The 14,603-nt window shown below is 44.8% G+C and overlaps 1 protein-coding gene across 5 annotated transcripts in view; it reads left to right on the top strand.

Moving 5' to 3' along the window:
• GNB1L (G protein subunit beta 1 like) overlaps positions 1-13,515 on the top strand; it is an 84,376-nt gene extending 70,861 nt beyond the window's left edge. For all 5 annotated transcript variants that reach the window (XM_083590528.1, XM_083590532.1, XM_083590530.1 and 2 more), the window contains one exon: positions 12,940-13,515. In XM_083590528.1, coding sequence (XP_083446654.1) covers positions 12,940-13,206 — 267 coding nt within the window. In that variant the 3' untranslated portion in view covers positions 13,207-13,515. The remainder of the gene's footprint in view (positions 1-12,939) is intronic.
• Positions 13,516-14,603: the final 1,088 nt, after the last annotated feature.

Genomic DNA, 14,603 nt, shown 5'->3' with positions numbered 1-14,603 from the left:
GTGGGAGTTGTGGTCCGCAAACAGCTGGAGGGCTGAGTTTGGGAAACGCTGGCCTGGACCAAGGAAGAGGCATTGTCAGAGGACGCATTACAGCATAAAACACTCTAGATGTGAAGCAGGTAGGTAGTGAGGGGAGTGGCCATGGGAAAGTGGGTGTGGCCTGAAAGGGGTTCTGAAGGCCACATTCTGCCCACAGAACTGAAGTTCCTCACCCTTGGTCTTCTCAGGCTGATTTCACAACCTCGCAGGGAATTCTGGGGATTGTAGTTCTGGGAATCAGGGAAGAGAGGCCTCCAAACAAATCTCAGCACCCTTAACAGACTCCACTTCCCAGGGTTCTTGGGGAGAAGCCATGACTTTTTAGAGTGGTATAATACTTCCAAGGTGCAGTCCAGACAGGACCTTATATGCTTTCTGCCACCAGCTGAGGCTGATTTGGGCCGGGGAGCATTTACCGTATTTTTCGCTCTATAAGACGCACCAGACCATAAGACGCACCTAGTTTTTGGAGGAGGAAAACAAGAAAAAAAATATTCTGAATCTCAGAAGGCAGAACAGCAAGAGGGATCGCTGTGCATCGATCCCACTTGCTGTCCTGGCTTCTGGGATAGCTGTGCGCAGCCTCTCCCGGGCATCGGGATGAAGGCTCCCCCTGCCCGAAAGAGGCTGCGCGCGGCTAAGCTGCCCTCTGTCCCTTCCCCCACCTCCCACAAAAGCCAGCCAAGAGCTGCACACTCTTTAAAGGGAGCGCGGCTCTTGGGGGCTTTTCTGGGAGGTGGGGGAAGAGACAGAGCCACATGCTCTGTCCCTTCCCCCACCTCCCAGAAAAGCCAGGGGTAGCCGCACAAAGCCTCCACAGGGCAGTGGGATGAAGGCTCCCCGCTGCCCTGCAGAGGCTTAGCCGCATAGCCTGCATTTGCTCCATAAGACGCACACACATTTCCCCTTACTTTTTAGGAGGGGAAAAGTGCGTCTTATAGAGCAAAAAATATGGTACTTGGGGTGAGCGAGATGTTGCTCAAGGTGCTGATGTGTTGCTCATTTATAGCTTTCTATTCTTTAAAGTATAAGGTTGATTGCATTTTTTTTAAAGTATTCATTATTACTTTTCTTGGGTTTTTATTACTTGTGAGTTGCCTCTGGCTAGAATGGCAACTAAAAAGAGTTATAAATAAAATACAGAACATATGCGCAATGCTACATTTATGCACATGAGTAATCTGTTTGTTTTTCAAGGTAGAATTTCCTTCTGCGCTTTATAGGATGGAATGGGCATTGAATATCTTCCCCAAGCTCTCTCGTTCTCTGTTTCTCTCTGTCCCTGGGTCCCACATCCCAGAAATCTGCCACAGGTATCAAGAGGCCACTGGTCTCTCATTGACGGAACATTAGTGTTCCACTTTGGACAATATACCTGCAATCACCTTAACAAAGAAAGAAAGAAAGAAAGAAAGAAAGAAAGAAAGAAAGAAAGAAAGAAAGAAAAAGGTCCACAACTGTGATATTACATTGCATCGTAAACTTACTGACAGCAATTGAGCATTCATCCTAACCCACCTTGTTCTCCCTTTAGATATTTGAAGATGGCTATCATATCTCCTTTTAGTCTCCTGTTTACCAGGCTGTTGTTGTTTTTAGTCATTTAGTCGTGTCCGACTCTTCGTGACCCCATGGACCAGAGCACGCCAGGCACTCCTGTCTTCCACTGCCTCCCGCAGTTTGGTCAAGCTCATGTTAGTAGCTTCGAGAACACTGTCAAACCATCTCAACCTCTGTCGTCCCCTTCTCCTTGTGCCTGCAATCTTTTCCAACATCAGGGTCTTTTCCAGGAAGTCTTCTCTTCTCATGAGGTGGCCAAAGTATTGGAGCCTCAGCTTCACGATCTGTCCTTCCAGTGAGCACTCAGGGCTGATTTCCTTCAGAATGGAAAGGTTTGATCTTCTTGCAGTCCATGGGACTCTCAAGAGTCTCCTCCAGCACCATAATTCAAAAGCATCAATTCTTCGGCGATCAGCCTTCTTTATGGTCCAGCTCTCACTTCCATACATCACTACTGGGAAAACCATAGCTTTAACTATACGGACCTTTGTCGGCAAGGTGATGTCTCTGCTTTTTAAGATGCTGTCTAGTTTGTCATTGCTTTTCTCCCAAGAAGCAGGGATCTTTTAATTTCGTGACTGCTGTCACCATCTGTAGTGATCGTGGAGCCCAAGAAAGTAAAACATACCCAGTTCCCTCAACCATGTCTCATAAGACTTGCTTTCCAGACCCTTGATCATCTGGGTCACCCTGCAGCTGGTCAACATCCTTCTTAAATTGTGGTGCCCAGAATCGGACACAGTATTCCAGGTGTGATCTGGCCAAGGCAGAATGGAGTCATACTATTACTTCCCTTGATTTGGACACTATACAGTGGTACCTCGGGTTAAGTACTTAATTCATTCCAGAGGTCCGTTCTTAACCTGAAATTGTTCTTAACCTGAAGCACCACTTTAGCTAATGGGGCCTCCTGCTGCCGCCACGCCACCGGAGCACGATTTCTGTTCTCATCCTGAAGCAAAGTTCTTAACCCGAGGTACTATTTCTGGGTTAGCAGAGTCTGTAACCTGAAGCGTACGTAACCTGAAGTGTATGTAACCCGAGGTACCACTGTACTTCTGTCGATGCAGCCTAGAATAGCATGAGCCTTTTTTGTTGCTGCATCGCCCAGTTGAGTCGTGTTAGGCTTGTGGTCTACTAAGACTCCTAGATCCTTCTCACATGCATTGCTGGCAATCCAGATGTTTTCCCCATCTTATATTTGTGCAGCTGGTTCTTTCTGTCTAAGTGCAGAACCTTACTTTTGTCCCCATGAAAACTCATCTTGTTAGTTTTGGCCCAGTTCTCCAACCTGTTAAGGTCATCTTGAATCCTAATTCTGTCTTCTGCGGCATTGGCTGACCCTCCCAGTTTGGTGCCATCTGCAAATTTGATGGGTTTGTCGGAAGTTGCAATAAACAGAGCTTGCAGGGGTCCTTCTGCCCTTGTGCTATGACTGATAGTGCAGCCCCTAGCAAGTGGATGATTGAAGATTTGCTATGAAGGTCTAATAGGATTTTGATTGTAGCATTCTTAAATTAAGTCTCTGTTCTTTGGACATTCCAGTCTATAATGGGAAAGGGAGTTTATTATTACAGAAGGGCAGGGTGTACAGTGTTCCACTCCAACGAAGCAGCTGCCTTCATTAAAGACATCTCCCGGAGTAGCCAAGGTCGCCTAATGACAGCAAATGGTAATGGCCACAGAGTAATCTGTACATTGACAAAAGAGCCGGTCAATGCCAAGAGGTTAAGTCGTACTTAATTAGGGGCAGGACTTTCAAGCCTCCTGTTGGCCAAAGACGAGGCGCCCAGATGCTTAGAAGTAGAACGTGTGAAAAGCTGGGATGAGTCATTTGCATAGTAGGCAGAGTCCTCGGAGTTATCTCTGTTGTTGGTTTTAATCCAAATTAAGTTCTAATCCTGCACATTAAGGGATCAATTTCCACTGATGTTCAGTGGCCTCAGACCTCATTTAACCCTTAAAAAAAATGCAGATGGGGGAGGGGATTGTGCCTGCCATGTGATACCTCCCTGCAAGTGGAAAGATAGCATACAGAAAGCCTGATCCTTTGCCCATTTAAAATGTGCATTTTGGGGGGGGGTTATTGAAATAGAATAGAATAGAAATACTTTAATGTCACTGTACAACTTGTTTACAGTGAAATTAAACTGTTGGGTATTTTGATTATATATTTTGTGGTTTTATATTTTGGTTTTGTTCTGTGAACCACCCTGGACCTCTGGGTATAGGGCGGTATATAAATAATAATAATAATAATAATAATAATAATAATAATAATGTGCTCGCTTCGCACATGCAAAGCTTTTTCGATGCAGAGTTAACATTTGGGTATGCGGTTCTCCTCCCATGCATGTACACATACACAGCCATTCTCTGATGGGGCAGTCCATTGTTTCTCAAGATTGGGCCTCCAGCTGTTGTTGGACTACAACTCCCATCACCCCAACCACTGGTCCTGCTAGCTAGGGATGATGGGAGTTGTAGTCCAACAACAGCTGAAGACGCAGTCAGCGTAGACAGTCACATGGCATCAGCAACTATAGAATGGGCTTGTTGTCATCAGTATTATAATAGAATTAGTTATTGTTACTTGGAGCGAACTCTGGGCATTTTTGCCAAGGCTGGTTCTGAAACATTCCCCACTTAGACTGAGGGACAGCTGAGTCAGTAGAGCATCTGACTCTTAATCCTAGGGTTGTGGGTTCAAGTGCCACGTTGGGCAAAAGATTCCTGCCATGGCAGGGGGTTGGGCTGGATGACCCTCGATGTCCCTTCCACCTCTACAATTCTACAATTCATTGATTCAAGGCCGTCCCCCCATCTTTACTTGCTGTCTCTCCAACGAAAGCATTAAGAGCCTCACATCAGGTTATTTCCACCTATCCCCTCCCCTCTCTCTCTCTCTTTCCTATTGGATTAATAATACAAACCAGATGGGTTTTTTCCCCCTCGACATTCCACATCCCTGAGGTAATGGTGGTGATTGGAAAGCCACTCAGTGGCACGCTATTTTTACTCCCGACGCATTTTGGCGACTCCTCGCTCGGTAACCGGCTGTCCAAAGACGTGACGCAAGAGCGGCCCCGTTTGGGATGGCACCGGTCCAGTGTGCCGGTGAAGAGTTGGTGAAACGAGGTTCTCTTGTCTCCAGGAGGCTGTCCAAAATCTGTGCCGGGCACCATGGTGGGGAGGCCACAAAGGAAAGTGGTTAGGCCAGGATAGTGTAATGAAGGGATAATGGGTTTGAGGCTGTTCTTTTCTTGCGGGGAGGAATCTCAGAGGCTTCCTCAAAAGGCCAGGCATAGACCTGGAGAAGAAAACCGATTCATTTCACATTTGAAGGCGAACCTCGCCTCCGATCTGCAGCTTCCGAAATAATGCGCAATCCCAAACCTCAGCCCTCCTTTGAAATTTGCGCTTCTCCAAATTGTGCAAAGCAGATCTCCAGCCAAGTTACGTGTAGGAAACTTTGCATATGCTCAGTTAAAACGTGCATGAAAGCACATTATATTAGAGAAAATCGCTTTGCAAACATGTGTCTGCTAGGACAGATTCGCTCTGATACGCTGACAAGTTTTCACGATGGCATTGTTACTTGTAGAAAAATTGCAAACTGATGTGGAAATGTGGAGAGCTGAATTTAAGAGTGGAAAAATCGAAAAACTGAAAGGTCCATCTATCCCTAGGCAAACATCATAGCTCATAATAAACTAGGGGCACGGAAGGTAGTGCATATGACCTAATACCCTGAAATTTCGCATTTTAAAACAGTACATCTGTTTCTGTTATTTATTTGCTTTTTTACTGCATGTATGTCTGGTTATTTTAGACTTTATATTATTATGCATTGACACTATACATATGCTGTATGTATATAAACATATTTAGACCTCTTTTTAAAAGTACTAAAACTCTATTTACATAACCAAACCTATGAAAGATCAGAATTGCCTTATCCACCAGATAAATAATAGACATTAAATTAAATGCCAAGTAAAACCAACACCCCTAATAATAGGGCATTTAAATAATGCTTTAAATATCTAACTTTTTCATATTCAATTCATTAGTCTCTTGCTATGTAAAGAGTCTCTAAGCAACTTACAGCATTTTTAAAAACTTTAAGACATAACATAAAATTGAGGGAACAGTGCATTGCAATAAAAACTATACAAAAATCTATACCAAACAGCTCCAGTAAAACATCAGCCAAAAACAAAGAAAAAACCTTAGCAGCAAAACATATCATCATAATCTGTCCAATGCCTGGGGAGGGAAAGAGAGAGGTTTTTGCCTGGCACCAAAAATGCATTAACAATAGCACCACGTGGACCTATGAACTTACCTTATGTCCTTCCTCAGCTTATAATCATTAACTTTTGATTGAATGAAATTATCCCAAATTTTCTGAGGGAGGAGGAGAGACATATCCTGCCTCCCACCCCAAGAAAATGGAGTGGATGTTGTATCAAGAAATAAGTGTGTGGTAAAGGTAAAGGGACCCCTGGCCATTAGGTCCAGTCACGGACAACTCTGGGGTTGCGGCACTCATCTTGCTTTATTGGCCAAGGGAGCCGGCGTACAGCTTCCGGGTCATGTGGCCAGCATGACTAAGCCGCTTCTGGTGAACCAGAGCCGTGCAGGGAAACGCCGTTTACCTTCCCGCCAGAGCAGTACCTATTTATCTACTTGCACTTTGTGCTTTCGAACTGCTAGGTTGGCAGGAGCAGGGACCGAGCAACGGGAGTTCACCCCATCACGGGGATTCAAACCACCGACCTTCTGATCGGCAAGCCCTAGGCTCTGTGGTTTAACCCACAGCGCCACCCGCGTCCCTATAAGTGTGTGGAACCTGTAACAAAACATTGCAGCATGTTCCTCTTCAAGGTTCCCGCCAGCTAGCCGTACCTTCTATGAATGTAGTCAAAACAAAAAAAATTTTTTCCTTCCAGTAGCACCTTAAAGACCAACTAAGTTAGTTCTTGGTATGAGCTTTCGTGTGCATGCACACTTCTTCAGGTATCTGAAGACGTGTGCATGCACATGAAAGCTCATACCAAGAACTAACTTAGTTGGTCTTTAAGGTGCTACTGGAAGGAAAAAAATTTTTTTGTTTTGACTATGGCAGACCAACACGGCTACCTATCTGTAACTTCTATGAATGTAGTGAGACTTAATTCTGATTTAACATATCTGCTGGTAATAAAGTACCTGTATAGGATCTTAATTAGAATTCCAGTTCATGGTGATATTTTGGAGTAGCCAGTCATTGACCAAAATCATCCTGTTCTTTTTATTTGTTAAAGTGTCGTGAAAAGGTTCGGGGCAAGTAGCTACTACAGTGGTGCCTCGCAAGACGAAAAGAGTCCGTTCCGCGAGTCTCTTCGTCTTGCGGTTTTTTCGTCTTGCGAAGCAAGCCCATTAGCGGCTTAGCGGATTAGCGCTATTAGCGGCTTAGCGGGCTTAGCGGATCAGCTGATAAGCGGCTTAGCGGCTTAGCGGATCAGCTGATAAGCGGCTTAGTGGCTTGGGAAAAAGGGGAGGAAAAGGAAAAAAACCCTGCAGGAACTCGCAAGACATTTTCGTCTTGCGAAGCAAGCCCATAGGAAATTCGTTTTGCGAAGCACCTCCAAAACGGAAAACCCTTTCGTCTAGCGGGTTTTCTGTCTTGCGAGGCATTCGTCTTGCGGGGCACCACTGTATAAACAAACAAACATTGTATTGCATTGCATTGCTTTGTAACAATTTGTTGGGTCTTTGGACCGTAACAAAGATTGATTGAACGAACAAACAAACAAACACCTCAAGGGTACCTACAGGCTCCTAACAGTTTTGCACAAGGGATTCAAGTGCCTTTCAAAAAAAAAAAAAGTAGATTTGTGCAACCGAAGCAGATTAAAGCACCACAAACTCACTTTGCAAAATGGGGGCTTTGTGGTTAGGAGACTGATGAGGAAACGCACTGAAAAGTATGGCAGGATCAAATGATTAACGGGAAGACATAGAAGGCACCCTGCAAGCAAATCAAGATGACCGCACATTGTCACATAACCACCCTGCAAACAAATCCAAATGTTTGGCCCAACCTTACGCCTGGTCCAACCTCTGCATAAGCTTTGCACAAGTAAATCAGGGCGAATGCTCTCTGAGGAGCAGGTAGAGCTGAGCTGCTGCGACTTTCTTTTTTCAAATAATCTCTGCACATGTTAAGCCTTCCAGCTCATCCCCTCGTAGGCCAAATCATCTCCCATTGTTTTTGTGACACTTCAACCTGTCAGGCCGGACGTGACTGCCGTGGTTTGGGGAGTTCGAATTACTTTCCCATCTGTGCAGAAATGGAAGCGAAAAGGGTGTTTCTCTCTTCCTTCTCTAGGGGGGGTCCAATAGGTCAGTGGTCTTCAACTGGCTGGTCAGGACTCACATCTGGACCGTGGCAGCAACACTATCGCCCTGCTCCTTTTCAGCTTTTTCTCGGTATCTGTCTGTCTCGAGAGGCAATGGAGTGCCCCTCTTGGGGGGTGAAGTCAAACGATAACAATACGATAATCTTTATTGTCATTGTCCCATACAGAACAACGAAATTGAAAAATCTACATCAGACATTAAAAAACCAACAAGCCTGCTATCCCAACTATCCCAACCTGTTTAGCCCCTAAAAACTCTGATACCCCATAATTGAATACAGTATGCTCACATAGAGACTACCTTAAAGGTAAATGTAAAGGGACCCCTGATCATTAGGTCCAGTTGTGACCGACTCTGGGGTTGGGCGCTCATCTCGCTTTATTGGCCGAGGGAGCCGGCATACAGCTTCTGGGTCATGTGGCCAGCATGACTAATCCGCTTCTGGCGAACTAGAGCAGCGCACGGAAACGCCGTTTACCTTCTCGCCAGAGCGGTACCTATTTATCTACTTGCACTTTGACGTGCTTTCAAACTGCTAGGTTGGCAGGAGCAGCGACCGAGGAACGGGAGCTCACCCCGTCGCGGGGATTTGAACCGCCGATCTTCTGATCGGCAAGTCCTAGGCTCTGTGGTTTAACCCACAGCGCCAACCGCGTCCCCAGAGACTACCTTACACTGCGTTTAAAACCAAAATCGCATTTGGATAGAAACTGTTTCTCAGGTGGCTAGTCCTAGTCTTTATAACCCTGTACCTTCTTCCAGAAGGCAGAAGCTGAAAGAGATCATTTCCACGGTGCGCACTATCCTGCACGATCTCTGCAGCTTTCTTATGGCACCTGGAAGCGTAGATTTGATCCAAGGTGGGAAGAGTGCACCCAATTATTCTCTCCACACTCTTTACAACCTTGGACAGCATTGTTTTTTCCCTCACCCTGCAGCTCCCAAACCACACACACAGACCATAAGTTAATACACTCTCAACAGTACAATGGTAAAATGCCATCAACAGGTTTGCGTTAGCGGCACTGAAGTGACTTCCCTGGGACGCAAACCTAGCCAGTGGGTGTGGAGGTCCTGGGCTGCCCAGACAACAAGACTCCACTGCTCAGCTCGCTGATGTGGTCCAAAGGAAAGCAGAGCAATACATTTGGCACCAGCAGGAGTTGCCGGAAGGAGGCGTACAAGCTGCCATCCAACCGTCTTAGGGACTCCATTATGGATTTGTGGAGGGTTTACTCCTTAGCCTTTTCAACTATGCTAAAAATACACCTTGGGAGAAAAGCAATGACAAACCTAGATAGCATCTTAAAAAGTAGAGACATCACCTTGCCAACAAAGGTCCGTATAGTTAAAGCTATGGTTTTCCAGGTAGTGATGTATGAAAGTGAGAGGTGGACCATAAAGAAGGCTGATCACCGAAGAATTGATGCTTTTGAATTATGGTGCTGGAGGAAACTCTTGAGAGTCCCATGGACTGCAAGAAGATCAAACCTCTCCATTCTTAAGGAAATTAGCCCTGAGTGCTCACTGGAAGGACAGATCCTGAAGCTGAGACTCCAATACTTTGGCCACCTCATGAGAAGAGAAGACTCCCTGGAAAAGACCCTGATGCTGGGAAAGATGGAGGGCACAAGGAGAAGGGGAAGACAGAGGACAAGATGGTTGGATAGTGTTCTCAAAGCTACCAGCATGAGTTTGACCAAACTGCGGGAGGCAGTGGAAGACAGAAGCGCCTGGCGTGCTCTGGTCCATGGGGTCACGAAGAGTCGGACACGACTAAATGACTAAACAACTAAACAACAACAAAAATACACCTAACAGGATAAATCCAATGTTAGCCATACAGGTGTGGCGAACCTTTGGCTCTCCTTGGTCATTGGCCATGCTTGCCGGGGCTGATGGGAGTTGTAGTTCAGCAACACCTGGAGGTGCCAAAGGTCTCCTACACCTGGTACATACAGAGAATTGTTAATCGCCCGTGGTGCCTGGAAGCTGATGAGTAACATTTGGGAGCTGCATAATTTAAGGTTACCAGACATCCCCGTTTTCCAGGGACAGTCCCTAGATTTACAAATAAGTCCGCATACAAAATCAATTGAAGTTGAAGTGTGTCCCGGGATTCATTGAAAAATATCTGGTAACCTTAGTTTAACTATGACAAAGTTATCAGCTTATCGGAAGCCCAGAGGCAAAGGCAGAGGAAAGGGTAGATAACGTGGAATCCTCTTGCCATTTATATGTCCAGAATTTCTGAAGCCTGGTGTACTGATTTCATTTAGTTTTCCTTACGGTGTTTTAATGATACTGTTTTATGTATTTTAAAAGAAGAACGCCACACTAAGTTCTCAACCCTCACTGGCTCCCGATTTCGGGTAGCTGGGGAATAGCCTCCAAAATAGCAATTATGTTCCGTTTTTTATTTATGTAAGCGTTTTCACCCCACCTTTTTAAATTCGCAAAGAATTTATGATGAAGTATTAAGTTACAGCAGTAAGACGATTGTCAAGCCACACTAAAAAAATAGTCAGTCAGTAAACAGCAGGACACAACAAAATGGAGCGGGAAAAAATTGAAAGTTACAGGCAGCAGAACTAAATTCTCCAAATTCCAGTTTATGGAAAGCATGAGCTGGGGGAAAAACCTTGTGTGTAAGCTTGCGGGGCCTACCCCCCAAGGTTTGTAGAAATTCAAAAAATCTTTAAGGGGGGTGGATCCTTAAGAGGCCACACAACCTTAAAAAAATAGCCCAGTGAAGACTGAGCGTTCTCAGTGGTCACAGAAGGGTGATGGGAAATGGAGTTTTCCAGAGGAGGGCATGGCTGGCTGGCTGGCTGCACCCTAAACAAGAGCATGGCATACTGCAATGTCTTGTTTCAGACCCCATTTGTTTTTATTTCAGCTTTGCACAAGAAGACAACCAATTTCTTTCTTTTCTTTTTGATAGCAATTTATTGATTTTCCAAGAATAACAAAACAAAACAGAAAAAAGAGAAAAATTTCATAACCAAATTAAACCTAAATTTTTGGTTGACTTCCCTCCCCTCCCCCTCTTGGTTCCATTATAATATACTAGTTTATGCATGTCCATAAAACCTTATATACCTAACAATCCAATTTTAAAACCTTCTCCAACCAGTTTCAAAGCAACTCCTCTCTCCTACCCCTTGCCTAGCTCGAATTCGTTTTCTTCCCATGATACGAAGACCCTCTTTACTCCACATCAGGAAAGGGATGCTCTGTGAAAGGAGGAAAAGCATGGGCAGACTGGGAGGAGAAAGGTGACGGTATAGAAGCATGCAGAAAGTGGATGGGGGGAAAGTTCTTCTCCTCTCATAACACTAGAATTCGTAGGCATCCAAGGAAGCTGAACGCTGGACAGTTAAGGACAGATAAACGAAAGTATTGAAGCCAAGAATCATATAGTTAAACTACCCACAAGAGGCAGATGACTACCAACTAGATGGACCATTGGCCTGATCCTGCAGGCTCTTCTTATATTCTTACGAGAATGGTCGTGGGAGACACCTCTTGTGCAGCTTTCTCACATTTGGTTTCCTTCGCTGGAGCCAAATGGTGTCAGATTTTCCAGGGCTGCTTCTATATTTGTTGCAGAGAAGGGCTGCCCAGATGATCAAGGGTCTGGGAAACCGAGCCATATCAGGAACGGTCAAAGGAGTTGGATATGTTTCGCTTGGTAAACAGGAGACTGGGAGGAGATACAATTTGTTGTTGTTTAGTCATGTCCAACTCTTTGTGACCCCCTGGACCAGAGCACACCAGGCACTCCTGTCTTCCACTGCCTCCCCAGTTTGGTCAAACTCATGCTGGTAGCTTCGACAACACTGTCCAACCATCTCTTCCTCTGTCATCCCCTTCTCCTTGTGCCCTCCATCTTTCCCAACATCAGGGTCTTTTCCAGGGAGTCTTCTCTTCTCATGAGGTGGCCAAAGTATTGGAGCCTCAGCTTCAGGATCTGTCCTTCCAGTGAGCACTCAGGGCTAATTTCCTTAAGAATGGATGCGTTTGATCTTCTTGCAGTCCATGGGACTCTCAAGAGTCTCCTCCAGCACCATAATTCAAAAGCATCAATTCTTTGGCGATCAGCCTTCTTTATGGTCCAGCTCTCACTTCCATACATCACTACTGGGAAAACCATAGCTTTAACTATATGGACCTTTGTCGGCAAGGTGATACGATCTTCAAATATCTCAAGGGCTGTCCCTTGGAAGAGGGAGCAAGCTGGTTTTCTGCTGCGCCGGAGGGTAGGACCTGAACCAATGGCTTCGAGTTACGAGGAAGTAGGAAGAATTTCCTGGCAGTAAGAGCTGTTTGACAGTGGAATAGACCCCCCTGGAAGGTGGTAGACTCTCCTTCCTTGGAGGCTTTTAAATAGGCTGGGTGGCCATTTGTCTGGGATTCTTCATCTGGCATTTCTGCATAGTAGGGGGTTGGAGGAGAAGACCCTTAGGGTCCCATTCAACCCTACAGTTCTATGGTACTTTGAGTGCAGTAACAAATCATTCTCCAGGATCCTCAGCTTTGGCTTCGAATCAGTTTGATTCCCTCCCCCCTCTTTCTTTTTTCCTTTCTCCTTCTGTGTTGGAACTCCTATTTGGGGACTTCCCTGGCTTTTTTCTGGCCCATGTAGGGCCAGACTGGGTAGTTAGCCTTGGTGAAGACTTGACGTTTTTATCCCAAAAAAGTTTTTGATTGAGTTTCCACTGAAATGAGGTTGCTTTTTAATGTTTTAACGTTGTATTTTAATCTTGTTTTTGAAGCTGTATTTCAATCAATTGTTTTTATATTTGGTGTTAGCCGCCCTGAGCCGGGTCTTGGCTGGGGAGGGTATAAATAAAAATTATTATTATTATTATTATTATTATTATTATTATTATTATTATTATTATTATTATTTCCCCCTTCTTTTCTCAGCTCCGACAAACGTATGAACTCACCAATCCTGGAATCGCCGAGGTGACCCTCCGCCAAGACAATAAAATCCTGGCAACTGCCGGCTGGGATCACCGCATCCGCCTCTTCGGCTGGAAGAAGATGAAGCCTTTGGCCGTCCTGGACTACCACACGGCAGCAGTCCACTGCGTAGCCTTTTCGGACCACAGCCAGCCCCAGGAGATACTGATGGCAGCTGGCTCCAAAGATCACCGCATCAGCGTCTGGTCGATATATAATCAAACATGAAACGGGTTTGGAGCTGAAGAAGGAAGACAGGGCAGAAGTTTGCAATTTAGAGTTAAAGGGCAAGTCAAGGGAGGGCGAGAGGGAGAATAGAGGGTACCCATCTCAGCAGGACTCCAGGACACACAACCCCACTTAGCAGAAGGAGGCAACAGGGTTGCTTTCAGGGTGGATAAAAATCAATGGTTTTTTTAATAAAAAATTTAAAAAATGGATTTGGATTTGTATTTCTTTAAATCAGATTTTTAAAATTTGAATCAACTTTTTTATTTAAATTGGATTTTTAAAATAAAACGCTTTTGGAGGAAAAAATCTTTCTGAAGATAGTTTTCTGTTTAAGTTCCATGATAGTCCAAAGGCTATTCATCAGCAAATGAGGATTTGTTTTAGGTTTTTCATGTGTGCTGAAACTCAGTCTAAGTTGTGTGGTGTTTTGAGAATCCTTGGGCAATATGTCCTAACTCCTCCTTCTCCTCGCTGCCTTCCCCACCACTTGGGCAGAATCTAGACACTTATTTTAAAAAAAGTGAAAGTGCTTTTTTTAATGTTTTGAAAAATATATTGAATTTGTCATAGCTCACCATCACCATCTGGTGTCACCTTTGTATAATGCACTTTACAACAACACGCTTAAAATGTTTTATTTGCAGCTCAGTCCTTGCTCTCTGTTGCTATAGGGCAAGCCGAGCTGGTGCCTGTTGCTCCTTCTACTCTAGAGCAGGGGCCAGTAGTGGAGGGCCCTGCCCAGGCCTGGGGCCTCAGCAGGGGCCCAACGATACCAGCTTCCATGCCAGCCAACCTACATTCCTGTGAGTAAGCCCCATTGAACAAAATGGGGACTTCTCTCTGAATAAGCATGTGCTGTGAACCAGGAAAGGGAGGTTCTTGCCATAGTTTGTGATTGTTCTGCCCACCTGCACCAATATATAGCAGTTTGAAGGAGTGAGGGACTGCAGGCAATGTCTTGGAAGATGGGAGGTAGATATAGATAGATAGATAGATAGATAGATAGATAGAGGGCCAAATTTAGGTTTGATGAGGCCCTAAGCTACTGAAGGTAATGGGGCCCTTTATATGTCCAGCTGTCCATTATCAACAACAAATTGCTGCTGGTTTTTGCGTTGAATATATGCTATTTATGGACCTAATGGGTATCTAGAGCCATTTGCACATAACAGATAGGAGCCTACACAACACAAAACACTGTTGCTGTATGTAGGTTTTATTTTATTTGGGTTTTTTATCTTATATTTTGGAAATGTACATCCAGTTTTTTCCCCCTTTAAATATTTTGGGGGCTCCAAAGAGAGTGGGGCCCTAAGCTATAGCTTGTTTAGCTTATACGTAAATCCAGCACTGGATAGATAGATGATAGATAGATAGATAGATAGATAGATAGA

Source organism: Podarcis filfolensis, assembly GCF_964270895.1.
Source record: "Podarcis filfolensis genome assembly, chromosome: 16".
NCBI lineage: Eukaryota > Metazoa > Chordata > Lepidosauria > Squamata > Lacertidae > Podarcis > Podarcis filfolensis.
The sequence above is the reverse complement of the archived record's forward strand: the minus strand, read 5'-3'. Positions and strand labels throughout refer to the sequence as shown.